The sequence below is a fragment of the Ceratotherium simum genome, chromosome 31, assembly GCF_057802395.1.
Source record: "Ceratotherium simum simum isolate JZ-2026a chromosome 31, ASM5780239v1, whole genome shotgun sequence".
Taxonomy (NCBI): Eukaryota; Metazoa; Chordata; class Mammalia; order Perissodactyla; family Rhinocerotidae; genus Ceratotherium; species Ceratotherium simum.
The window spans coordinates 20417605-20443630 of NC_141930.1; the positions used below are offsets into that span (position 1 = coordinate 20417605).

Here is a 26026-nt window from a genome sequence, read left to right on the forward strand (position 1 = left end):
CAACAGCCTTCTTACAGATCTCCTGAAGACTGAAGTCTTCCACTCTGTTAATCCATTCCACACACTGGCACCCAAAGTATTTTTTCCAAAATATAATTTATGTATCACTCTCTTAAATAAATCCTTTAAGTGGTTTCCTTTTGTCCTTTGTATACAATTTGGACTCCTTAGTACTGTTGACAAAGTCGTTATTACTTCTCTAGTCTCAACCCCCTCACCATTCCCAACTTTGCTTTACACTCTAACTGTATTAAATTTCCTTTGTGGGTGGGAAGGGATAGATTTTGCTCCTGTTTTTGAAATTCAGATTTACTGAGGTATAATTTTTACACAGTTTGATAAGTTTTAACAGAGGTGTACACCCATGCAACTAATACCCCAATCAAGATATTGTACTCTTCAGTCGCCCCAAAAAGTCCTCTTGGATCCCTTTGCAATCTGTTCCCCCCAGCCCCTGCCCCAGACAACGACTATTGATTAGTTGTGCCTGTTCTAGAACTTCATATAAATGAAATCTTACAGCATATAGTCTCTTTTTTCCTGATTTTTTTACTTAGCACAATGTTTTTTGAGATTTATCCATGCCATTGCATGTATCAATAGTTTGTTTCGTTTTGTTGCTGAGTAGTATTCTATTGTATGGATATGCCACAATTTATTTACCCATTTATAAATTGATGGATGTTTGTGTTGTTACCAGCTTTGACTATTACAAATAAAGTTACTACAAACATTCAAGTTCAGGTCATTTTTTGGACATGTTTCTTTTGTAGAGAGTTCTGATTGCTCTTTATCCTTGCCAACACTAGATATCGTCAGTCTTTTAAATTTTAGCCATTCTCATGGGTGTATAGTGGTATCTTGCTGTGGTTTTAATTTTTGTTTCTCTAATGATTAAACATGTTAAACGTTTTTTCACGTGTGTATTAGCTATTTGTATATCTTCTATGGTGACTTGTCTGTTCAAATATTTAGACTATATTTTTAATTGAAATTTTTATCTTTTTCTCATTGGTATGAGGTTTTTTTTTTGGTAGGGGAGATTGGCCATGAGGTAACATCCGTTGCCAATCCTCCTCTTTTTTGCTGAGGAAGATTAGCCCTGGGCTAACATCCGTGCCAGTTGTCCTCTACTTTATATATGGGATGCTGCCACAGCATGGCTTGATGAGCAGTGCATAGGTCCACACCCGGGATCTGAACCTGTGAACCCCGGGCTGCCGAAGCAGAGTGTGCGAACTTAACCACTACGCCACCGGGCCAGCCCCATAAATTTTTAATATATGTATAATATATTCTGGATACAAGTCCTTTGTCAGATTTATGTATTGCAAATGTTTTCTTTGAGTCTGTGGTTTGCTTTTTCACATATGAGCACTGTCTTTCAAAGAGCAGAAGTTTTTAATTATAATGAAGTCCAGTTAACATATTTTTTCTTTTATGATTAGTTTTTGTATCTAGAAATCTTTACTTAACCCAAGATAATGAATATATTCTCATACTTTTTCTTAGAAATTTTATTATTTTAGCCTTTATGTTTAGTTACACGATTTATGTTAATTTTTTGTATAGCGTGTTTTGTATAGTGTGAAATTACATGGTGACGTTCACTTTTTTTGTATGTTATATAGTTTTTCCAGTGCCATTTGTTGAAAAAACTATACTTTCCCTTGAATTACTTTGACACCTTTGTCAAACATTAATTGACCACATAAGTGTGGGTCTGTTTCTAAACTCCCTATTCAATTCTGTTGATCTATGTCTGCCTTTATATAAATACCACACTATCTGGATTACTGTAGCTTTAAAATACGTCTTAAAATCGGGTAGTGTATGTCCTCCAATCTTGCTCTTTCCCCCTCCCCCTCAAAATTTTGGCTGTTCTAGGTCTTTTGTTTTTCCATATAAATTTTACTTATTTATTTATTTTTTTAAGATTTTATTTATTTATTTTTTTCCCCCCAAAGCCCCAGTAGATAGTTGTATGTCATAGCTGCACATCCTTCTAGTTGCTCTATGTGGAATGCGGCCTCAGCATGGCCGGAGAAGCATGCGTCGATGCACGCCCGGGATCCGAACCCAGGCCGCCAGCAGCGGAGCGCGCGCACACTTAACTGCTAAGCCATGGGGCCAGCCTCCATATAAATTTTAGAATTAGCTTGTCAATTTCTACAAAAAAGGCATGCTATAAATTTAATTGGGATTGTGTGAAATTTATAGATTAATTTGGGGAACACTGACATCTTAACAACATTAAGCCTTCCAATCCATAAACGTGTGTTAGTTTTCCAGGGCTGCCAAAACAAAGTATCACAGACTGGGTGGCTCAAAGCAACAGAAATTTATTCTCTCACAGTGTTAGAGGCTAGAAGTCAGAAATTAAGGTTCATGTTCTCTGAAGGGCCATGTTCTCTGAAGGCTCTAGGGGAGGAATCCTTCCTTGTCTCTTCTAGCTTCTGGTGGTTGCTGGACATCCTTGGCATTCCTTGGTTTGTAGATGCATTCCTCCAGTCTCTGCCTCCGTCTTCAGATGGCCTTCTTCCCTGTGTGTTTGTGTGTCTGTGTCTAAATTTCCCTCTTCTTATGAGAATACCAGTTGTATTGGATTTAGAGCCCACTCTAACCCAGTATACCCTCACCTTAACTTGATTATGTCTACAAAGAACTTGTTTCCAAACAAGGTCACATTCGCGGGTACTGGGGGTTAGGACTTCGACATATCTTTTAGGGAAATACAGTTCAATCCCATTACAACATGGGATTTCTCCATTTATTTAGGTCTTTAATTTCTCTCAAAGATGTATTATACATTGTACAGATCTTGTACATATTCTATTAAATTTGTCCCTAAATTTTTCATGTTTGTAGATGCTACTGGAAATAGTATTTTAAAATTTTTATTTTCCAATCATATTTCGCTAGTATATAGAAATACAATTAACTTTTGTATATTGACTTTGTATATTGACTGTGACCTTACTAAACTTTATTAGTTCTAGTAGTTCTTTTGTAGCATCTTTAGGATTTTACATAGACAATCATATTGTCTGCAAATACAGACAGTTTTTCTTCTTCCTTTCTAATTTGTATGCCTTATGTTTCTTTTTCTTGCCTTAATGCATTGGCTCTGATTTTAAATACCATGTTGAAGTGGTAGAGCAGATACCTTTGCCTTGCTCCTGAACTTAGGGCAAAAGCATTTAGTTTTTTATTGTGAAGTATGATGATAGCTGTAGATTTTTCGTAGATGTCTTTTTCAACTGAGGAAGATATTTTTTATCATTTCGTAGATATCTTTTATCAACTGAGAAAGTTTCCTTCTATTCCTGGTTTAGTAAGAGTATTTATCATAAATGGGCATTGAATTTTGTTAAATGCTTTTTCTTATCGATTAAAATGATTATATGATTTGTTTCTTTTTAGTCTATTAATATGTGGAATTACATTTATTTTTTCAAACATTAAACTAAGTTTAGATTCTTGGGATTATCTCTACGTAGTCATAATGTATTTCCTTTTTATATATTTTTGGATTTGATTTACTAATATTTTCTTTAAAAAATTGTGTCTGTTTATGAGGGATTTGGTTTCCTTTTCTTGTAATGTCTTTGGTATTAGTATCAGTTGGTTTTCAGCAATTTTGTTGTGTTGTATCTTGGTGTGGTTTTCTTTGTGTTTCTCCTATTTTGGGGTTCATTGAGCTTCTTTGACATATGTATTGATAGTTGTCATCAAATTTGGAAAATGTTTAGGTAATTTCTCTTGATTTCTTCTTCTATAATGTTTAGTCTGCTGTTAATCCCAACTGTAAATTTTTTATTTTAAATATTGTATTTTTCAGCTATAAGTGATCCATTTTTTTAAAAAAAGTTTCAATTTCTTCTTTTCATAGTATGCGTTTTTTCCTCTAAATCTTTGGATATATTTACAGTAACATTTTAAAAGTCCTTATCTACTAATTCCATCATCTTGATCATTTCTGGGTTTGTTTTTATTGACTGTTTTTCACACTTGTTTTGGGGTGACATTTTCTTGTTTATTCTCCTAATTTGTAATTTTTGATTTTTCATACTTAAAAAGGTGTTGAGTTTTGATCTGGCAAGCAATTACTCGTAGATCAGCCTGATTCTTTTAGGCTTGTTCTAAGCTTTTTTAGTGTGGGTCCAGACAGTGCTGTCCAACAGAACTTTCTACATTGGTGGGCTACTTCTGCCCTTCTCCTAAGGTGTGGCATTTCTGGGGTCTCTTTGAAATGTCTTGGGTATTCTGTGAGAGCTCTTTGCTGTGGCTGGTTGGGACTCAGATGTCTCCCAGCTCCACCGTAGTTGTTCTTTCTCTGGTAGTTGTTCTTTTCCCAGCCTCATGGAATCTCATCCTACACATGCCTCGTTTAGTATCAGCCCGAGACTCAAGGGGACCCACTTTTGGAGCCCGTTATATTTACAGCTCTTACTCTGATACTCAGCCCTGCAAATGCCAAGTGCCTCAGCCTCCCTGAACTCTAGTCTCTGTCTTCAGCTTTGTGAGACTGCTGTGCTCTCGTTCTGGATTTGGTAATTGCCTTCAAGAAGAGACCTGGACAATTATAGGGCTTCCTTGTTTTTTGTTTTTTTCCCCCTTGTCTCAGGGATCAAAGTCCTGTATTACTTGGTGTCTGACATTTGAAAACAGTGTCTCATATGTTTCATATAAAAAGCCTTGCTTTCTAGTTATTCATGATGGGAGGCCTAGCTAGTCCAGTACCAGTTACCCTGTCATTTGTAGAACCTTGTTTATATTTTTAGTTGGCCTTGATTTTGCTTACCTCTGCTATTTGCGCATACTGCTTTTTTGCCTGGGGCTCTTTTCTCTGCTTCTTGTATGACAAACTTTTATGGATCATTTAAGGGTCAAATTACATGTCACTTTTTCCCCAGGTAGTCTTCCTGATACTGCCCATTCCTGGGTTAGGTGTCACACTTGGTACTCATAGCATCTTACATTTGCTTGTAGTTGTAATTTCTTGTGATTGTGATTGATTGTAGCTTCCCCAAAAATCTGAACTAAGTAAGGGCAAGGGCTCTGTCTCATTTACATCATATCCCTCATGCCTAACACAGTGGAGATCTCAAAATCTCTTTCTCTGTCTTTCTTTCTTCTTTGCAATACTATATATGAATGTGAAATAGTACTGTTCAATTCAGCATGCCTCAAGTACACTTCAGAAATTCTTTGTGCTTCTACTCAGATTGGTTTGGAGAGGGGAGCAATTATTGACAGTTGCCATCCTTATTTAGAAGTTTTCTTTTTAAATTTGTCCGATCTCTGGAGAGATTAGTATTTTTTTTCTTTAGTATCTATGTTATAAATATTTTGATGTATATTTGCCCACAGGTAGCAGTTTGTTCATGATATTATTTTTAGAAGTGAAGATTTTTCCTTACCTACAAATAGTTCTCATTAAAAAAGTATCTTTTAAGATAAATACCGGTAACCACTTAGTTGTTCTCATAGCTTTGAAGAAGTCAATATGGCTAAGTCTGTGGGGTGTGGTGGTGGATGCATTTCCCGTTGAAAAGCCTTTAATAATAGTAGCTTTCTTAGAAAGGCTTCTTTGGTTATTAAATTGAGTCAATTATAGTGTTGTGGAATCTTAGAATTGGCAGAGACCTTGAAGAGGTCATTTGTTCTATCCTGCCCCACAACATCCTTAACAGAGGCTAGTTTGAGGCAGTTTCTTGCAATTTACATGGCTCTAATTGTAGAAAGTTCTTAAAAATTGTAGAAAGTTCTTAGACAGTAATATTGAGTCAAATGCTGTTTTCCATAAACTTCTGTCCATTGGTCCTACTTCCACCTTCTATAATTTCCCAGAATAAAGCAGAACTCCTTTGGTTATTTTATCTTGTAGCAGTTTAACACTTATTCTGTCCCTCTGTTTATTTCTTTGCCTGAAGTATCTCAGTTTGTAAAACTATTCTTTATATATTATCCTTATCTGAATTTTAAAATGTCATGTATGTGTGCGTCTTCCAGTGTAATATTCAGAACTGAACTCAGTCTTATAAATGTGGCCTGTATTAAGAATAGTGGAGCATCCTTGATCTGCATACTTATCAGTGCCTCCTAAGTTTGCCTTTACTCATTGTCTCTTATTAACTTAGAGGTTAAACATTCTGGCCTTTTTTTTTTTAAGGAAACTTTTTAAAGCCATTTTCATTGTTCTACACACATGCAGTTTATTTTATCTAAAAATGCGAACTTTATTCTTTATTTATTTTGTAATTAAGTATGCTGGTTTACCCTTTGTGTTTTATATGCAGATTTGATATGCATTTGTCTGATCTGCCCCCCAGTAAATAAACTGTGGAACAAGACAAGGTCAAATGCAGAGCTCTGTTACTTACCTCTAGAATTCTTCCACTAGTTTATTGTCAAGTACTTATCTCTGGGTATGTTTGTTCAGTCAGCCAGGAGTCCACCTAACTGTAGTATGGGGCTCACACTGCTCTGTTTTGTTGCTGATGATGGCACCAGAGACTTCGTGTGCAGCCTTGCTGAAATTAGGGTGTCCTGCGTCTGTGACATTCTCCTGGTCTGATATACTAGTATAGCCTTACACTTACATTATACACATTGTATGCCCCTCTTCTAAGTCCAAACTCTGCAGCTGTAGAATCTACACCACTTTTTTTTTCCCTTCTGGAAATTGTGGCCATTTCTACTTTTCCATAATATTTAAAATATTAGGAACAGTGGTTCGATAAGCAAGTCTGTAATTTCTTTTAATATCATAAGATGTAGTTTTCTGGACCAGAATACTTGAATGTTTGTAAAATGTCAAGGTGTTTTTATTACCTCTTTCATACTATGACTAATCACAACTCCGTTGCCATCAAATACTAGGACACCATATAACAGAAAACTTAATTCAGAACTCTGTCAGTATGATGCAAAGGTCTTAATTAACTGGTAAAACTTCATGTTACCACAGTTTTAAAATAATTTTTGTTAGTTATCAAAGCTTAATTTTTTTTGTCAGTTTCGTATGTCTTGAAATTCATACCATTTGAAAAATAATAAGTCCTGATATGTGTATTTTAGGAAAAGAAACAAAAAACCCACCCTAATTTATTATTTGTTACTAAAATTGGCTGGAATTCAGAATGATAAAAGCACAATTGGAGGGTTTTGACTGCAGTACTCACATTTTTCTGTTATAAATTTGGTTATGGTTTTCTACAGACACTACATTTGTATGAAGAACTCGGGGATAGGCTATTTCCGTCAACGAGATTCCAAAATTATAGACACTGATGTCAATGCAGATGAGGTTGGCCTAATTTGGTCAGGAGAGGGACATGCTGAGTCTCTATATGGATAGCTAAAGGCTATTGCCAAGATTGACAGCTGTCCTGTGGGTGGCAGAGAGCCCCAGGGATAAAATTTGCACTTGGATTACTGCTCTGAGACACAATGATCAAAGTCATATCTTTTCTTTCTATTGATCACACTCCTCAAATAGTGAGGTCTGCTTTTAATACCCTAATTATTAGTTTCATAAGCCCCAGAAAGGTAAAAAGTTTTATACTTTCTTTTTATAGTATCAAATTATGTTTTTGAAAGTTTAGTTATCCTGTGCATTAATTTTTCTAGTATAATCAAGTGATTTTTTGTTACCCTGCCATGTTTCACCAAGGCTTTGAGACAGGTGGGAAATGTTAATGTGAAAGAATACGTTAGTGTAAAAAAGGCAACTATTTCTTTATGGAATAGTAAATTACATGATTTGATCTGGAAAGATTAATTTTTAGGAGAATTTTCTAAGAAATAAACATAATATTATAAAGAAGTGTTCATACTAATTGGAAAACAGCTTTTGTTTTTATTTCATCTTATTGAAATTTTTTATTATAAAAGAGGCCTTGTAACTTATCAAGATAAATTAGTAGTAAATATTTCATATCTCAAAATAAGGAAAAGTTATAAAGCCATTAGGTTCATGCCATTCAGAAAGTTAAATGTACTGTTTTAAGAAAAAACTGTATTGCCTGAGTTTTTGTAAGATTCGAGTGATGTGAACAAGTCATTAGCAAAGAAGAATCTATGGTTTTAGGCATGAATCAATAGCTATTTCTATTCAAATAGGAAATTTTCTGATCTGGGAGGATTGTGTCTTGATTGTTTCTGTATTTCAGTGTCAGACATGTAGTGGAAATTTAAGAGGAGGATGCTGGGGAAACCATTTTAGGGAGCCAACCTATTCACTAGTGTGAAAAATGAAAGCCAAGACCCTAGCTGTGCTTGGGCTCAGAACAGTTTTCTTAGGAAAGTTTTCTCAGGCAAGCCCAGCACAAGTTCCCCTCATGGGCCATTGTGATTTCAGTTAAGCTTAGGGTTGGAGCAGAGATAGAGTGGTTAGATCATTATCATTCTTAGGTCTTAAATATTCTGATTCTTTTTTATTTATTTATTTATTTATTTTGTGAGGAAGACCAGCCCTGAGCTAACATCTGATGCCAGTCCTCCTCTTTTTTGCTGAGGAAGATTGGCCCTGAGCTAACATCCGTGCCCATCTTCCTCTACTTTATATATATGGGATGCCGCCACAGCATGGCTTGACAAGTGGTGTGTGGGTGTGCGCCTGGGATCCGAACCTGCGAACCCTGGGCCGCCGCAGCGCAGCACGCGCACTTAACTGCTGCACCACCGGGCTGGCCCCTTAAATATTCTGATTCTTAAATAAAATTTATTGAGAGCCTACTATGAATGAGCTAGGTATTCTTTTATAGATGTTATTTAACTCTGTGAAAGGGAGGAAAATAAGGCCACTGGAGGTGCTGACTTGCTCAGGGGCACTCAGCTCTTGTCATTAAGGCTGGGAAATAAACCCAGCCTCCTGACTCCAAACCCAGTTGAGTTTTAAGATGGTGGAAATAATCTCAACAGAAATTCATTTAAATGAGAGAACTTTTGGGACTGCATTTCTCACTGTCTTTTTTTGTTTTTTCTCTGTCTCAATTCTGATTTTTTCCCTCTTCTACCGTTCAGTCCTTCTCTTTTAGACTAAAAGAAAGTGCAGGTTCTTGAGCTCACCATTAACCAAAAAGATGTTTATAAGAATATTTAAGTACTGTACCAAAAATAACAACATTGTATTTGCTTCTCAAAACTTGACTTTTAAGCAGCTGATTGGAGGGGAACTGCGAAGATGAGAAGAGGCTAAGATTGTGGTAGTGGGCTAATTTGGAGTATGCAGCCCAGGCTAGAGCAGCAGATAATGAACTTGAGCCCACTGTAGCCACTAGCCCAGGCTACACAGCCCCCTTACAGATGACCACCAGCATTTCTCCTGAGAATTGGGCTAATATACATGCTGCTGCTCTGTTCTATTCCTGGGCATCCTTTGAGTTTGGTTACTGGAATCTTACTGGAATGCAGAGAGTAATCAAAGACCCTGACAATCTCATGTCACACCTAGTTTCATGAGAAAATAAAAAAGTTATCTCTGTTTGTGCAGGGATTAGCATTACAGCTTGTTAGTTCAGTAGCAAGAAGAGATATGTATAATGGATGAAGTGTAGTGAGAAATTTATGGCTGTGTGTTATGAATGGCTTCAATTTAGGAAAATTTTGATTTAGACTGTAAATTTAATTTATGCTTTATTTTGACAGGTCTAGAATTAACTTTTCTTTTAAATAAGTCCTTTGTATTGAAGATTGGATAATGAAAATAGCAGTATTTGAGCTATTAGGGCTTTTTAAATATTTTAGAACCATGATTTGTGTGCTGGTGACAATCAGATGACTTTGTTTACTCGACACAGTGCTGGCACAGCTAAAGTTCAAGTTCTTCAGGTTGGGATGAGCTTTTAGGATGAAGACGAAACACCTTCATGGGGCCTCCGCTGTGGCGCTCCCATGTCTGCATCCCAGCCTCCCCTGCTCTTCTTCCCATTTCTTTTGCTTACCCTACTTGCTTTTGTCTGCTCCTGGGCCATCGTGCATTATTGAGTCTGCGAAGATAGTTTTTCCTGTCCTCTTCATGTTCTTGCTCCTTCATTTCAGCTCAGGGACATTTCAGGGACTCTGGGAAGTCCCTCATCTCTTAACAAGATCGGAGCCAGGATTTGTTGGCAGGTCCTATCTCAGCCTCATCGTACTTGTTACAGTTGCAATTTTGTATTTATTTGCAGACTTTGTTTCATGGAGACTGGGACTAAGCTGTATGCTTCACAAGGGCAGGAGCCTGTCTGTTTTGACTCAGTGATATTATGCCCTTGGCATCTAGCCCAGGGCCTGGTACATAGTAGCAGCTTCATAAATATTTGATGAATACTTGAATACAAGTTTCATGAAAGGCTTTTTCTCAGCAGTTCTCCCTGCAGCCTGCTGGCTGCTGTGAGAGACCAGGAAGATGGATGAACATAGGCCCACTTTGCGGAGCTCACTCACAGCCGAGAGAAGAATGAGACGTGTACCAAAAATATTTTAATATAAGCTAGATTGCAATTAGGGCTTGGAAATAATATATTTTTAATGGCTTGAAAATGTGCTATTAGACTGGCCTTTGTCAGTAAATCCAAAATGAGAGAATTATGTTAAATAGCACAGACAATATTTATGAAAGCCTCTAACGTTCATAAAAATAACCCTAGCTCTAATGGAAATAAAAAGTTAAACAAATTCAGTGTTAAAAGCTGAAAAGACAGAATCAAATGCGTTGATGTTTTTGAATGCGAGGACATTATACCTGTGAAGCTGGTCTATGTGACAGAAATTTTCAGTACTGCCGAACACTTTTTGAAAGTTGTTTCAAAGCACTCTGTTAGTACTAAGATTGTAGAAGTGTTTGGGGCTAGCCTGAGACCTGTTGCGTCTACAGTTTGGGAGACTGTTAGGTCAGCCCTCACTAAGGTGTTTTCCCTTTCCTCTTCCAACTTCTACCCACCCCTGGTTGTGGCATTAGGCACGCACTGGGTAAGAAGGCCGGCTGGCAGCGCATTCTCGGAGGAGTCAGGTGATTCTTGTTTGAAGGCAGCTGCTTGAGGTTCCAGGCAGTCACTGTCCCCTCTCTTCTGCCTCAGGACAGCTGGTTATTTTCAAACTCCTATCAAGTCTTCCTTGCTCATTGCTTGCTGGGAGAGGAGGGAGATTATGCAGCGGGCTTTTGATTGATCCAATGGGAATTACATTGATCTGGTGTCTAGCCTTGGTTCTTATCAAGTGGATCGCTTCTAAGGTAGGCCATCTTTATTTTTAGGATTGTGACGTTAGTCATTAGTATTTATATTTGGTAGGAATGAATTTGCTAGTTGAGTTTCTTCTCCTTTTGCTTCAGTTTTTATTTCTCTGATTAAAAGAGGTATGAGTTTTATCTGTCAGCCAAAAAGCTAAAAATTGCTGCATATAATTTTTATTCTTCTCCCACCTTTTTCCTCCTTAGGGGCTTTTTATGGTATCGTTCCCTGGTATCGAAGTAGCTTTCCTCAGTATCATTCTTCTTAAAGAAGTTTTTATGATTAAAGAAGTTCAACTTTTAAGATTATAAAATTCTTAAACAATTTAGACTTTAGTGTGCATATTTTAAACATTCTCTTTTGGAGATAAAGAATTTACTAATTTACTAATTAATACTAATTTACTAAATTTATAGTTTATTATCTATTTAAAGTGTAATTATTGAGGATTTCTAAACAACTATAAACTTTTTAAAAACTAAATACTTGTTCTCTTTTAAGGTCGGGCTGCTGCTGAAATGTATGCCTTACTTATAAAATATTGAAAAAAATGTAAGATTATTATATATCTATTGTTTTTGAAGTTGAATTCTAAACATCAGGCTGAGAATGCTTGATAGATGCTAGCCATTTGCCATTTGGACGAGAGTCTAAAACTAAAGTTAAGGAAATATTTAAGATTATACTATTTGAGATTATTTTTCTATACTTGTGTAAAAATGAGTATATTTTTCATCCACCATGCAGCTTTTTTCTTCCTGTATTAAGAAATTAAAGGGGATTGATTTAAAATTTATAAGGTCATCACTATTTGCTAAGCAGCGTAAAGCTTCTATAAAGTTAAATTTCTTTTTCAAGCAAAATGTTAATCCCTGATATATAATTTTTCGCATTTAAGCATAACATTTGAAGCCTAGTTGTCTCTTGCTTGAAGTGGTCCTGTTTCTTAGTGAATATGCTTGAAGAACTCTCTTAAAGGAAAACGATGTACTCAAATTTTTAAAATCTTTGTGTTTTATAAATTATGAATGAATTTTGTTGCACTGACAGCTGTTAACTTATTGTTTTTATTATTTTTTATTTTTTTATTTATTTATTTTTTTGTGAGGAAGATCAGTCCTGAGCTAACATCCGTGCTAATCCTCCTCTTTTTGCTGAGGAAGACTGGCTCTGAGCTAACATCTATTGCCAATCCTCCTCCTTTTTTTTCCCCAAAGCCCCAGTAGATAGTTGTATGTCATAGTCGCACATCCTTCTAGTTGCTGTATGTGGGACGAGGCCTCAGCGTGGCCGGAGAAGCAGTGCGTCGGTGCACGCCCGGGATCCGAACCCAGGCCGCCAGTAGCAGGGCCCGCGCACTTAACCACTAAGCCACGGGACTAGCCCTAACTTATTGTTTTTAAAGGATTAGCTTGCCAAGTTATTGAATGAAGGTCAAGTTAATATTAATAATGCATTAGTTGAATTTCAGTTATTTTCAGACACTTTTTTCCACCAAAAAGTTTGTTTTTAAAGAAAAGAATGCTAATATTTTAAGTTTGTGATTTTTAAAAAAATTATATTGTTTCCATAGGGAAGAAGAATGGGAAGGATACTACTATTCAGTGGATCGATACAATATTTGAATAGGCACTCAAACACGAGCATGTTTTTCTAGCATATGTAAGATGAATACACTCTGAAAAAGCTCATTTTGCTACATCAGAGAAAACTGCTTTCAGAACTTCGGGCTTCATCCTTTGTAGTATGTTACTATTTTTTGGTAATGTTACCAAAAAAATTTTTTGTGCTACTGTGTTTAAGTCCTTGGACCATCAGTTTATTAATTCACAAAATGGGGCCAGTAATACCTACCTTATTGAGGTCTTGTGTGGATTAAGTGAGATTTTGTATGAAAGCACCTGGAACATTTTCTGGCGGCAGAGTAGGAGCTCAGCAGGTATTAGTTAATATGTTATTACTTTTACCATGTAAGGGAAATACACGTGCTTTTGCATGATAGATCATTTTAGAGGAAAGCTTAAACAAGACAAAAACAATGGCAATTAAAATATCTTTGCTCCGTTTTAAGACATGTCTGTCTTTAAAAGTTGTGTATTATTTGTATAATATTGGGAACAACTTTTGCGTCTTGGGTCATTTACCTTGTAAGTCAAAGCTTTTGTGGAAGAATGATTCAACCCGATTCAAGGTGAGTGTCTTACCAGGGCGCTCAGAACTGTTAGCGTGGCAGTGGGTCCTTTGGAACCTTACAATTTAACTTTGTGCTGTGGCTGTCAGTTTCTGATTAGCTCAGCTTCGCCCATGTTTTGACCTATGCTGGTTTGCTTTACAAGCTGTTCCCAGGATGGCTAGATTAGAAAAGTCACGAGTGGAAGCTTCTCAGTTATTTCCATTCACTGGTGAGGTGAGGTGGGAATGTGGATCATAGTTCAGAGTGTTTTATGACTGACAGTGTGACACAAACTTTTGACTAAATTTGGTTTACTATTTGTATTAAAAATAGAATTTTATACTATATGGCTTTTTAAATGATAATTTTAAAAAATATGTTAAGTCTGTGCTGCAGTGTTGGCATATAAAGCACAGATAATTATTTTTTAAAGTAACGTAAGTCTAATGTGGAAATCAAATTTTTATTGTTACAATTCATAATTTATAGTGTATTTTTCCAAAATGAGTTACTTCAGATTATTCTACCTAGATTGTTTAGTGAGAGAATTTAATAATAATAATTTTAATCTCAGTCCATGAGGAGATAGATAAACGAATTATCACTGAGGATGTATTTGGTGATGAGTTCAGATATATATTTTAAAGTTCATTATTTTTTGTCTCATTTGGATTTATTTCATAAGGGTTATATCTTGTGGTTTAGTACTGCATTTAAGCTAAGTATTTGTGGACTAGACTTACTTAAAATAATAATGAACAGAATATTCATAGAATAGAATATTGAATATTTTGCACATCCCTAAGTAATAAATATTTACAATTGAGTTCTACCCTTTTTGCCAAGTTTTCTTTATGATTAACTAATATAAACCCTACCATTTTAATATCTAAATTAGTGCCTCTATAAATAAGTCTAGAATGACTACCTTAAAATAAATTTAGTATGTTATAGTTATAAATTAGATTATGTTCCTTAGCCACTTTTTGACTTATACTATTCTATTTAACAGAGAGCTGATATTAGTCAATCTTTCTCAATTGTTAATATGTGAAGTGAGATTTTACCTTTATGATTAGTGGCTATTTTAGTAAATACCCTTGGTACTTAAAAAAAAAAAAAAAAAAGCCAGCCACTCTCCTAAAGAGGGCTATTAGAGATAACAGGTTAAAATTTGTTTTAACAATCTTTGTCCAACTTGGTATTAGATACTAGCGGGTTGATTGATATTGACCATAACAGGCTATTACCTGATATGTGTAGTTTTATTAATATGATTGTGCTGATAGAAATATGTATTTCCATATATGCTCTCTCCAGGCCACTAGGTTTTCCTCTTAATATAGTGGTATTAAGGGGAAGCCTGTCATCTAAGAAGTTAAATATCTTGAGGTGGGGATCAGAACAGCAGGTGTGAGCAGTGCCTTTTAATACCAAGTGATTACGGTGGCTCTTTGGTCCAGAATAAACAGTTTACCATGAAACACTGCAGGAGGCTTCCTTAGAGTATTCTGTTGGTGGAAGACACTTTAAACATAATGCCAGGAGTGTATTCTGTATGATTTAGTCCCTTGGGATTTGAGGTCATGCTTTTCTTTGTAGCTTTCTTTGTAGTAAATTCTTATTTTACTTTTTTCATTTTAATTTGATTTGTTTTGTGAATATATAATGAGTACACATGCTACAAAATTCACAAGATATTCATTGAAAAGTCGTGCTCCTACCCCTGTATCCCTCAGTCTCCCTGGAGGCAACCAGTGTTGAAAATGAATTTTATTTTTGTTTCAAACTTTTGTTCCTTTTATATTTCATGCACTATTGTTTTTGTTTTTTTAAGGATACATGAAACTATATAAGAATTTAATTGATATTTTTCTCTTAAATGATAAGTGTTGAGGTAATAACTTAATGATCTGGGGAATTACTTTGGATACTAAGTGTGGACTTTAAATAAAGTAAATTTTCTTTATGGTAATTTTAAAAAACATGATTATTTTTTCTTGAGATTTGTAGGTGTATGTTGAGTTGTAAATCTCATGCCAGAGATTTGTGAAGGAAGAAGATCGTTAATCTGATATGTAAAAATGTGATCTCATTGCTTTAATGTATATTTCTTTTGTTAATAAAGTCAAGCATCTTTTTTAGAGTTTATTGGTTTATTATTTCTTTCCCTGTGAATAGTATGTTTTTGTCCTACCTATTTTTCTACACCATTATTAATCATTTTCTACTTGATTTTTAAGGCACTTCTTTTTTTCCCTTTCATTTTTAGATGTAGTAGGGAAAAATTAGCCGTTTGTCATATCTGTTGAACTCATTTTCCTTGGTTTGATGCCTTTGTTTATGATATATTTTACTATACATAATTTAACTTTCAAGTGGCTAAATTGATCCATTTTTTCGTGACTTCTGGATTTTATAAAACAATTAGAAAGGTCTTTCCGGGCCAGCCCCATGGCTTAGCGGTTAAGTGCGCGCGCTCCGCTGCTGGCGGCCCGGGTTCAGATCCCAGGCGCGCACTGACGCACCGCTTCTCCGGCCATGCTGAGGCCGCGTCCCACATACAGCAACTAGAAGGATGTACAACTATGACATACAACTATCTACTGGGGCTTTGGGGGGAAAAAATAAAAATAAATAAATAAAAAATAGACATCTATCTAGTGTAAAAATTTAAAAAAAAAAAAGAAAGGTCTTTCCTATTTAAGATTTTTTTAATGCAGTCATATTTTCTTCTAATATTTTCATGCCTTAATTTTTACATTTAAATTTTTGTTCCATGTATAATATACTTTGGAGTAGGAAGTAATATTATAGCTTTATGTTTTTCCATATAACAACCACTTTATTTAATGTTTTTAATTAAATAATCAATATTTTCCCCACATCTAAAATCCCATATTTGTCATATACAAACCACTGTATATTCTTGGATTTGATTCTAGATTCTCTATCGACTATTTTGTCTGTTTTTTCATAGTGTCACACTACTTTATATATTAATATCCCATGGCACTAGTTCTATATTTCCTTATTTTAAAAGACTTTTCTTGGAGCCAGCCCCATGGTGTAGTAGTTAAGTTTGGTGCACTCTGCTTCGGTGGCCCGGGTTCGCAGGTTCAGATCCCAGGTGGGGATCTACACCACTCGTCAGCCATGCTATGGCGATGACCCACATACAAAATAGAGGCAGACTGGCACAGATGTTAGCTCAGGGCTAATCTTCCTCAAGCAAAAAAAGTAAAATAACTTTCTTGCTTATTTATTCAACTGATATTATTGATTACTTTCAATGTGCTAGGCTTTATTATAAACGTTGGGATTATTCTAGATCTGGGGATGCAGCCGTGGAAGAAGTCCCTGCTACTGTTAGATTCTAATAGGAAGTTTGGTCAATTTTATCTTCCAGATTTTTAAATCTGTCTTTCTATCAATTCTGTTATTCATCAATTTATTTATAAATTATTATTCGTTTATTTAGAATCTACTAAATAAGAGCTATGTTTTAGGGGTCGGGGGTACCGTGGGAATATGACAGGCGTGTTTTCTGTTCTTATGGAGCTGTTTATTTTAGTAACAAGTGAACAAGATGGCATCAGCTAAGTGCTGTAGAGCACAGAGGTAGGAGCTGTGGAGGAGGCTGACTCTCAGGTGACTTTAGATTTGGCAGTCTGGGAATGTCTCTCTGAGGAGATCGCGTTTCATCTAGAACCTGAGAGATAAGGGAACAGTGAGGCAGTGACCCTGGACAGGGGAATAACAAGTATAAAGCCTGTACCTTTGGGCATGGTTGAGGAAAAGCAAGGAGGCTATGTGCCTGGGTCATTGTGGTGAGGAGAGGGTGGTAGGACGGGAGGACCTAGGAAATCAGAGCTTGGAGTTTGGAATGTATTCCAAGTGCAGTGGTAAGCCATTGGAGGATTTTGAGAAGTAGCTGAAATGTTCACTCTTGCTTCTATGCAAAGAGTGGATGGCGGGGCCAAGAGATGCAGCAGGAAAACCAGTCAGCAGCACATTGCAGGAGTCCAGATGAGAGATGCTGTGGTCTGAGACAGAATGAAGAAGTGGAGATAGAGGAGATGAGTGTGAAGGTAGAGTTGGCAGAACTTGCTGAGGGTGTTTCAGCTCTTGCATTTTTTTTTTGTTTTAGTAATTATATTTTATATTTGTAATATTTGTTATTTTTTATAATAGCTTTATTGAGATATAATTTTGTACCATACAATTCACCCATTTAAAGTGTACAATTCAGTGATTTTTAGTATATTCAAGAGTTGTGCAGTCATTACCACGATTAATTTGAGAACATTTTCATCATTGCAGATAGAAACCCTGTACCTATTAGCATTCACTCCGCATTTCCCACCAACTCTCCCAACTCTTAAGGAGCCGCCAGTCTACTTTCTGTCTCAATGGATTTGCCTATTTTGGGTGTTTCATATACATGGAACCATACCTAGTGGTTCTTTGTGTCTGGCTCCTTTCAGTCAACATATTGTTGTCAAGGCTCATCCATGCTGTAGCATTCCTTTTTATGTTGGAATAATACTCCATTGTATGGATGTACCACACTTTATTCATTCATTAGTTGATGGATATTTGGGTTGTTTCCAGTTTGGGGCTATTATGAATAATGTTTCAAGATACATTTTTATATTACTTTATTTTTAAATACAAAAATGTATTTTTAAATCTGCTGTCTTTCAGCGGCACCCTGTGTTTTGTTTTATAGATTCAGTGTCTTCTCAGATCTTCTTTGAGTACACTAATTACATTTTTTAAAAAAATTCTCTCATTTCTTGCCAGTCTCTGGGTCATTTGGTTTTTCATTTTGTTCCATTTATTTCTAGCTAATGGGTTTCTTCAAATGTCTGATGATTCTTGTTTGTCTGCTTTCTCATTCGTGTTTTTTGTTTGTTTGTTTGTTTTTGTGAGGAAGATCAGCCCTGAGCTAACATCCACACTAATCCTCCTCTTTTTGCTGAGGAAGACCAGCTCTGAGCTAACATCTATTGCCAATCCTCCTCCTTTTTTTTCCCCAAAGCCCCAGTGGATAGTTGTGTGTCATAGTTGCACATCCTTCTAGTTGCTGTATGTGGGACGCGACCTCAGCATGGCCGGAGAAGTGGTGCGTCGGTGCGGCCGCCAGCAGCAGAGCCCGCGCACTTAACCGCTAAGCCACGGGGCCGGCCCCCTCATTCATGTTTAAGTGAAGGAAATAGTAAAGAGTTGGACCATATCTGTTCTTCTGTCTACCTGTGCAGAAGGTCTTTCCCCAAGTGGGCTTGTCTGACTTACTCCGACAGATTAAATTTCCCTCTACTGCATGTTCCTCACTCTATCCACTTTTATGGTAGTGCTTAGCATATTGTATTATAATTGTCTTCCTCACAACTAGAGATTTCAAGAGCAGATGCTCTATCTAATTTCATTTTGTACATCAAACTTGTGCAGTGCTTCACAAATAAATACATATTTGTTGAATTGAATTTTGTATCACATTTAATTGTCCTGCATTAAAAATGTGTGTATGTTTTTTTCTAGAGGCGTGGAGCTATTTCCTATGACAGTTCTGATCAGACTGCATTGTACATTCGTATGCTAGGTAAGCATTATTTATTTTGTACCAATATCAGTTAATGTTATCATCTGTTATTTGAGATTGAGATATCTTTCATTATGTAGCTTTTCATTACTGTTTGCAGCAGAAATAATCTATTACTTTGACGTTTAGAGCCTGTAAACCAATATTGAATGTGATGAAAAGAGCAGCATTTTAGAGTTATAGGTAATTGAGAAATCTCTGGCTTAGTAACTGGGAGTCTGTCATTAGCACACAATTTTAAAATGCATCCTGAGTATTCTTCATCAAAAGAGTCTTAGATTTGTAAAGTTGCTAAATACTAAAGAGATGTCCATGCTAACGTGGACAAAGATGAGGTTATGAAATATCTCATCAGATAGTCCTGTCACTGGATGTATTTTGTTCTCAGTCGGCTGGCGAGGAAGACCATTTATCTTCTTCTAGTCTCGGTTCTTCAACTTTTAATGTATTACTCAAGTCCACAAGGTGAAGTGAATTTAGGTGTGTATATGTGTACAATTTTCTTTCTCTCGCCCTCTCTTTGCCAGACTTATCTCTTCATCCACACACTCCTTGATCCCTTCTACTTTAATTCATACTATTAAAAATGTACTATTAATATTCCAGTAGGTACTTTTACTCATCTTAGTGGAGTCTTCCATGACTACTCTCTTCATGCTCAGAGTTCTTCCCTCAACTTCTATGATAATGAGCCATCCTATTCTTCACTACTTTGCCTCTTTCACTAATTCTTTTTCATACTCTTAAGCCTAAGTGTTGTCCACTGTCTTGTTTTTGCTCTTCTTCCTTTTTTCCCTCTTTAGTTACCTTGTGTATCTTACCTGCATCAGTTCCATTCTACTCTAGTACATATTTTTCCCCCACAGATGTTCAGCCTGTTCCTCTTTATTGTCTCCATCTCTCTCTATAAGCATGTTCAGGATTCTGCTCTCCTTAAAACAGAGCTTTAGACTCATATTTTTTTAACTCTGTAGAACATCTCCACGTGGGTGTGTTATGGGTACCTCACGTTTAACATGTCTATTAAACAAAAGATTTGTCTTCCCCAAGTCTGTTTATTTTGCAGGCTTTTGCCATCTCAGAAAATGTAACTCCATTCTTCTGGTCGTCACATCAAAAACCTTGGAGTCATTCTTGACTCTTATTTCTTATATACTTTATGTCTACCTCATCAGCAAATCCTTTTGGCGGATACCTTCAAAATATATCCAGAATCTCACTACCCCAGTGCTGTTACCATCCCAATTTAAGCCATAGTTATTATTATTTTTTTATTGTTAACTATAGTCATATTGTTGTACATTAGATCTCCAGAACTTATCTTGCATAACTGAGGTTAAAAAATGTTGATCCCCCTTGACCAACATCTCCCCATATCCCATATCCCTCTCTCCCCAAGCCATAGTTATCGTCTTGTTTATTGCAGTTGCTCCTTACCTGTCTCCCTGCATCTACTTATGTGCTTCTACTTGATTCTAGTCTACGCATTCAGAGTGGACCTTTTCAGAAACGAGTTAAATCAGTCTCACTCCTTTGTTCAGAATCCTCTAGGGGTTTTCTATGTTAGAGTAACAGCCAAAGCTATTATAATGGCCCATGAAGGTTCGGCATGATCTGGCCCTACCACCTCTCTGACCTCACCTCTCACCGGTTCCTCTCACTCACCTTACTCCAGCCATGCTGGTGTCTTTGCTTGACCTTGAATGTGCCAAGCGTGTTCCCCTCTCAGGGTATTTATACTTGCTCTTCCTTATGCCTGGAAACCTTTTCCTCCAGATAGCCATATGGCTCACTGTCTCACTTCTTTCAGGTCCCTGCTCAAATGCCTCCTTTTCAATGAGGCCTTCTGTGACCAGACTAATGAATCACTCCTCCCTCCCTATTCCTCTCACCTTGCTTTAGTTTTCTCCATGTTACTTATTACCGTTGCCCATAGAATGAAATTATTTATTTGTTTTATTATTTGTCTCACTCTGTGAGAGGATAAACTTCATGAAGACAAGGACTGTATGTATTTGGCTCACTGCTATATTTCCAGTGCCTGACGTGTAGTGGGTGCTCAGTAAACATTTGTTGCTGAGTGAGGGAATCACCACATGAGAGAAGTGATTAATCGTTGTGGGATGGACTTGTGGTAGATGACTTGAGCCTTGAAGGAAAGCCTTCTAGGCAAGTGAAATTGCATGAGCAGGGGGATAGGAACTGAAGAGTTAAAGGTTATGATCTTGGAGGCTGTGGAAATACAGTCATATGCCGCATAACGACGTTTCAGCCGATGATGGATCATGTTAAGTGACAGTGGTTCCATAAGATTAGTACCATATAGCCTAGGTGTGTAGTAGGCTGTACCATCTAGGTTTGTGTAAGTACACTCTATGATGTTTGCACAATGATGAAATCGCCTAACAACACATTTCTCAGAGCATATCCCCGTTGTTAAGTGACGCATGACTGTATAGTGGGAAAAGTGCTTTCTTTGGAGCCAACAGAGCTAGTTTCAAATCCTGATTCACCCTTTACACTAGCTTTGTGGTTTGGGCATGCTACTTAACTTCTCAAAATTTCAGTTTCTGCATCTGTATAATGGAGGTTACAATTCCTCTCTCTCAGAGTTGGTTAGAGAATTAAATAAAATAATGCCTATAGAGCACAAAAAGAGTACCTGGTACATGGCTGCAGTGGTTATGTTGCTGTATGGACAAGCAGATCTGAAAGTCATATGGATACATGTAGAAACAATACTGAACTTATAAAGACCAAAGTTTAAGACCTGCCTAAAGGCCTTAGGTATACCCACTGTCAGTGAGAGGAAAAGATTGATCAAATTAAACATTTAAGACAAATCTTTAACATTTAACTTTTCTGTTACATTTTTAAAAATTATAAGCTACTTGAGAATAGATAATGTATTTTCTATTTTTTCATACCCCTATAGCTTGTAGTATAGTGCTAGGCACAGAGTAGACACTTAATAAATATTTGCTTCTTGCTGTGGCTTTTTAAAGTTTTGTGCTGAGGATTTTTTTAATTCCATGTGAGTAATGAGATATTAGCTTGGATTATCATACACTTGAATCATCTTTCAGAAATCTAACTTTGAAATTTAGATAATAATTATTATTATTGTAGGGGTAGATTAAAAAAAAACTCATCTAGCTATACAACTCAGTATTGAAAATTTGTAAACCCCTTCAAATAAATTAACTCTTAACTACTTATTCCATATATATCATTAGTGAGCCATTACTTATGAGTATGATACCACATAGACCTTTGTTGCATATAGGAGCTTATTCCCAAATGGCAGCCTTCTAAACTAATATTTTATTCTCGATTTTGTACAGGAGATGTACGCGTAAGGAGTCGAGCAGGATTTGAATCGGAAAGAAGAGGTTCTCATCCATATATTGATTTTCGTATTTTTCATGGTAAGTGTTGGCAGGCACAATATATCTCTGAGACTTTCAGTAAACTTCACATCTTCGTAAGATTGCATACTTTTCCAAGGGAAAAGGAATACAAGAAAAAAAACATATTGTGTTTGGAATGTTTTAAAAACACTGGATCATGATAAATGATACTTTATTCCTAGATAATGTTTGTAAATGTTTAGAGGCAATTAGAGTTGTAAAGTATTAGAATATGAAAGCTGATGTTGTTTTTCTTCTCCTTTCTAATTTAAATGTGAAATTACTTTAGTATATTTTTTTTCTTCTTTAAAAATATATATTTTTTTATTTATGTTTTTTTTGGGTTTTTTTTTTTTTTGTGAAGAAGATCAGCCCTGAGCTAACATCCATGCCAATCCTCCTGTTTTTTTGCTGAGGAAGACAGGCCCTGGGCTAACATCCGTGCCTATCTTCCTCCCTTTTATGTGGGACGCCCCCACAGCATGGCCTGACAAGCAGTGCGTCGGTGCACGCCTGGGATCCGAACCCAGGCCGCCAGCAGCAGAACGCAAGAACTTAAGTGCTATACCACGGGGCCAGCCCCTAAAAAATATATATTTTTAAAAAGTTGTTTTATTCTGAATGTTTTGTCTTCACTACTCCAAATAAAATGTTTGTGTGCAAATGACATTTTATAAAGGTATTATAATTAACAAGGTGTATCCTATTGGTTTATTTGAAAATACACATTACCTTTAAAGATATTTGGTAGAATGCGTATTTTGAAAACAGTATTGTATGGGTCTGACCCATAATGGAGAAAAGGGAAAAAATAAAACTTCTAAAACCCTTAAATATTAAACACATTAAATCTGTTTTGGAGGAGTTCCACTTTTGGTAATGTTGTATAAATTATTTAGATTAACACTCCAATTAAAGAATTAGAAAAACTGGGCAAAATATAAAAGACATATGTTTGAGTGTATCAGAATGCTATTAAGGCGGAGTGAGAGGCCTGGCATTTCAGGCTACTTTTCCCCTTAGTAGCATCTGCTGATTCTGGGAAAGGTGGATCAGAAGCTGAGCAGAGATTTTGATGGACACTTAAGGCTGGAAAAACTAAAACAGGTGTTTATAGCTCACCAAAGTTGGGAGATTGGTCCTCGTAAACCTTCTATGCTTAAGTTGGAACTCCAAAGTGCTATATTTTAGAAAGAAATCCCAATTTTCAAATAGCTCAATTAATGATTAGATTAAGGTGATCTGTAACTTTAGTACCAGATGGGACTACATCAAACTAGAAAGCTTTTGCACAGTGAAAGAAACCATTAACAAAACGAAGAAAACCTACTGATTGGGAGAAGATATTTGCAAATGATATATTCAATAAGGGGTTAATATCCAAAATATATAAAGAACTCATACAACTCAATATCAAAAAAACAAACAATCTGATTAAAAAAGGCAGAGGAGGGTCCAGCCCGGTGGCGTAGTGGTTAAGTTCACGTGCTCCTCTTCAGCGGCCCGGGGTTCACCGGTTCGGATCCTGGGCGCGGACCTAGGCACCACTTATTAAGCCGTGCTGTGGCAGGCGTCCCACGTATAAAGTAGATGAAGATGGACATGGATGTTAGCCCAGGGCCAATCTTCCTCAGCAAAAAGGGAGGATTGGCAACAGATGTTAGCTCAGGGCTAATCTTCCTCACCAAAAAAAAAAGGGGCAGAGGAACTGAATAGGCACTTCTCATGGCCAGTAGGCACATGAAAAGATGCTCAACATCACTGATCATCGGGGAAATACATATCAAAACGACAATGAGATACCATCTCACACCAGTCAGAATGGCTATTATCAAAAAGACAGTAAATAGCAGGTATTGGCAAGGATGTGGAGAAAAGGGAACCCTTGTGCACTGTTGGTGGGAATGTAAATTGGTGCAGCCACTACAGAAAACAGTAAGGACGACTCTCAAGAAATTAAAAATATAACTACCATATGATCCAGCAATTCCACTTCTGGGTATTTATCCAAAGAACATGAAAACACTAATTTGAAAAGATATATGCACACCTATGTTCCTTGCAGCATTATTTATAATAGCCAAAATATAGAAGTAACCCAAGGGTCCACAGGTGGATGAATGGATAAAGAAGATATGCTGTGTATATTTATATAATGGAATACTACTCAGCCATAAAAAAGAATGAAATCTTGCCATTTGCGACACCATGGATGGACTTTGAGGGTATTATGCTAAGTGAAATAAGTCAGATGGATAAAGTCTAATACCGTATGATTTCACTCATATGTGAAATCTAAAAAAAACAAATGAAAAAAACAAAATAAAACAAAAAGTCATAGAAACAGAAAACGAATTAGTGGATACCAGAGGGTAAGGGGATTAGGGGGTGGGTGAAGTGGGTGAAAGGGGTCAACTGTATGGTGATATATGATGACTAGTCTTACAGTGGTGATCACCTTGTAGTATATACAGATGTTGAATTATAAAGCTATATGCCTTAAACTTATACAATAAAAATTTTTTGTAAGGCTAGAAAAACAAAAATAGGTGTTTGCAGATCACCAAGGTTGGAGGATTGGTCCTGGCAAACTCTCTATGCTTAAGTTGGAACCCCAAAGTGCTATACTTTAGAAATAAATCCCAACTTTGAAATATCTCAGTCAATGATTAGAATAAGGTGATCTGTGACTTTAGTACCTCAAGCTACCTGCTAGAAGTAAATCTTAATTCTCTTTGGAGGAAGGTGACATTACCCTAAGTCTTAAATTACCTCTAAATTTCTTATATGCAATATCATGCACTGAATTTAAAAAGGTGTAAGGATGGGGCCAGCCCGGTGACGCAGTGGTTAAGTGTGCACACTCCGCTTTGGCGGCCCAGAGTTTGCAGGTTCGGATCCTGGGCGCACACCAACGCGCTACTTATAAGTCCCATATAAGTAAAGGAAGATGGGCACGGATGTTAGCCCAGGGCCAATCTTCCTCAAGAAAAAAGAGGAGAATTGGCATTAAATGTTAGCTCAGGGCTAGTCTTCCTCACAAAAAAAAAAAAAAAGGCATAAGGAAGAGACAGTGTGACCAAAAATGAAGAGGAAACAACAGACAATAGAAATATCCACAGAGAATTCTAATAATGGAATTATTGTTCATGGTCTTTAAAATAACTAAACATAATTATGTTGATGGAAAAAAAGAGACAGGTTTGAGAATTTCAGTAGAAAACTGAAATAGAGAGATAGGTAGGTAGGTAAAGAAAGAACCAAATGGAAATTCTAAGACTAAAAAATACCATACCTTAAATAAGAACTCATTGGACATGTTTTAACAGAAAGTAAGACCAAAATAAAGAAAGAATTAGTGGATTGGAATATAGGTCAGAAGAAAATATTTAGAATGAAACACAATGAGGCAAAAGGTAGAAAATACAGAAAGGACATATGGAATATGTTCCAGTTATCTATTGCTCTGCACCTGTCAAGAATTGTGAGGGGTCTGAGATTTTACCTTGTAAACTAACGAATAAGTTAGCCTGTTACTGCTTCATGGATGCTGACAGAAGACACAAGACTCCTGGGTCAGAGACAAAGGACTTTATTATTCATAGCACAGCAAGCAACA

The 26026-nt window shown here is 36.5% G+C and overlaps 1 protein-coding gene across 5 annotated transcripts in view; it reads left to right on the forward strand.

The window, feature by feature from the left end:
- Positions 1-26026, forward strand: part of PDE7A (phosphodiesterase 7A) — a 122944-nt gene that overhangs the window by 43143 nt on the left and 53775 nt on the right. For 2 of the 5 annotated variants that reach the window (XM_087420504.1, XM_087420508.1), the window contains exons 2-4: positions 11072-11221; positions 18937-18997; positions 22342-22425. In XM_087420504.1, the coding sequence (XP_087276630.1) occupies positions 11072-11221; positions 18937-18997; positions 22342-22425 (295 nt within the window). Of the gene's footprint in view, positions 1-11066; positions 11222-18936; positions 18998-22341; positions 22426-26026 lie in introns of all 5 variants that reach the window. The other 3 variants (XM_087420507.1, XM_087420506.1, XM_087420505.1) reach the window with 2 other exon arrangements.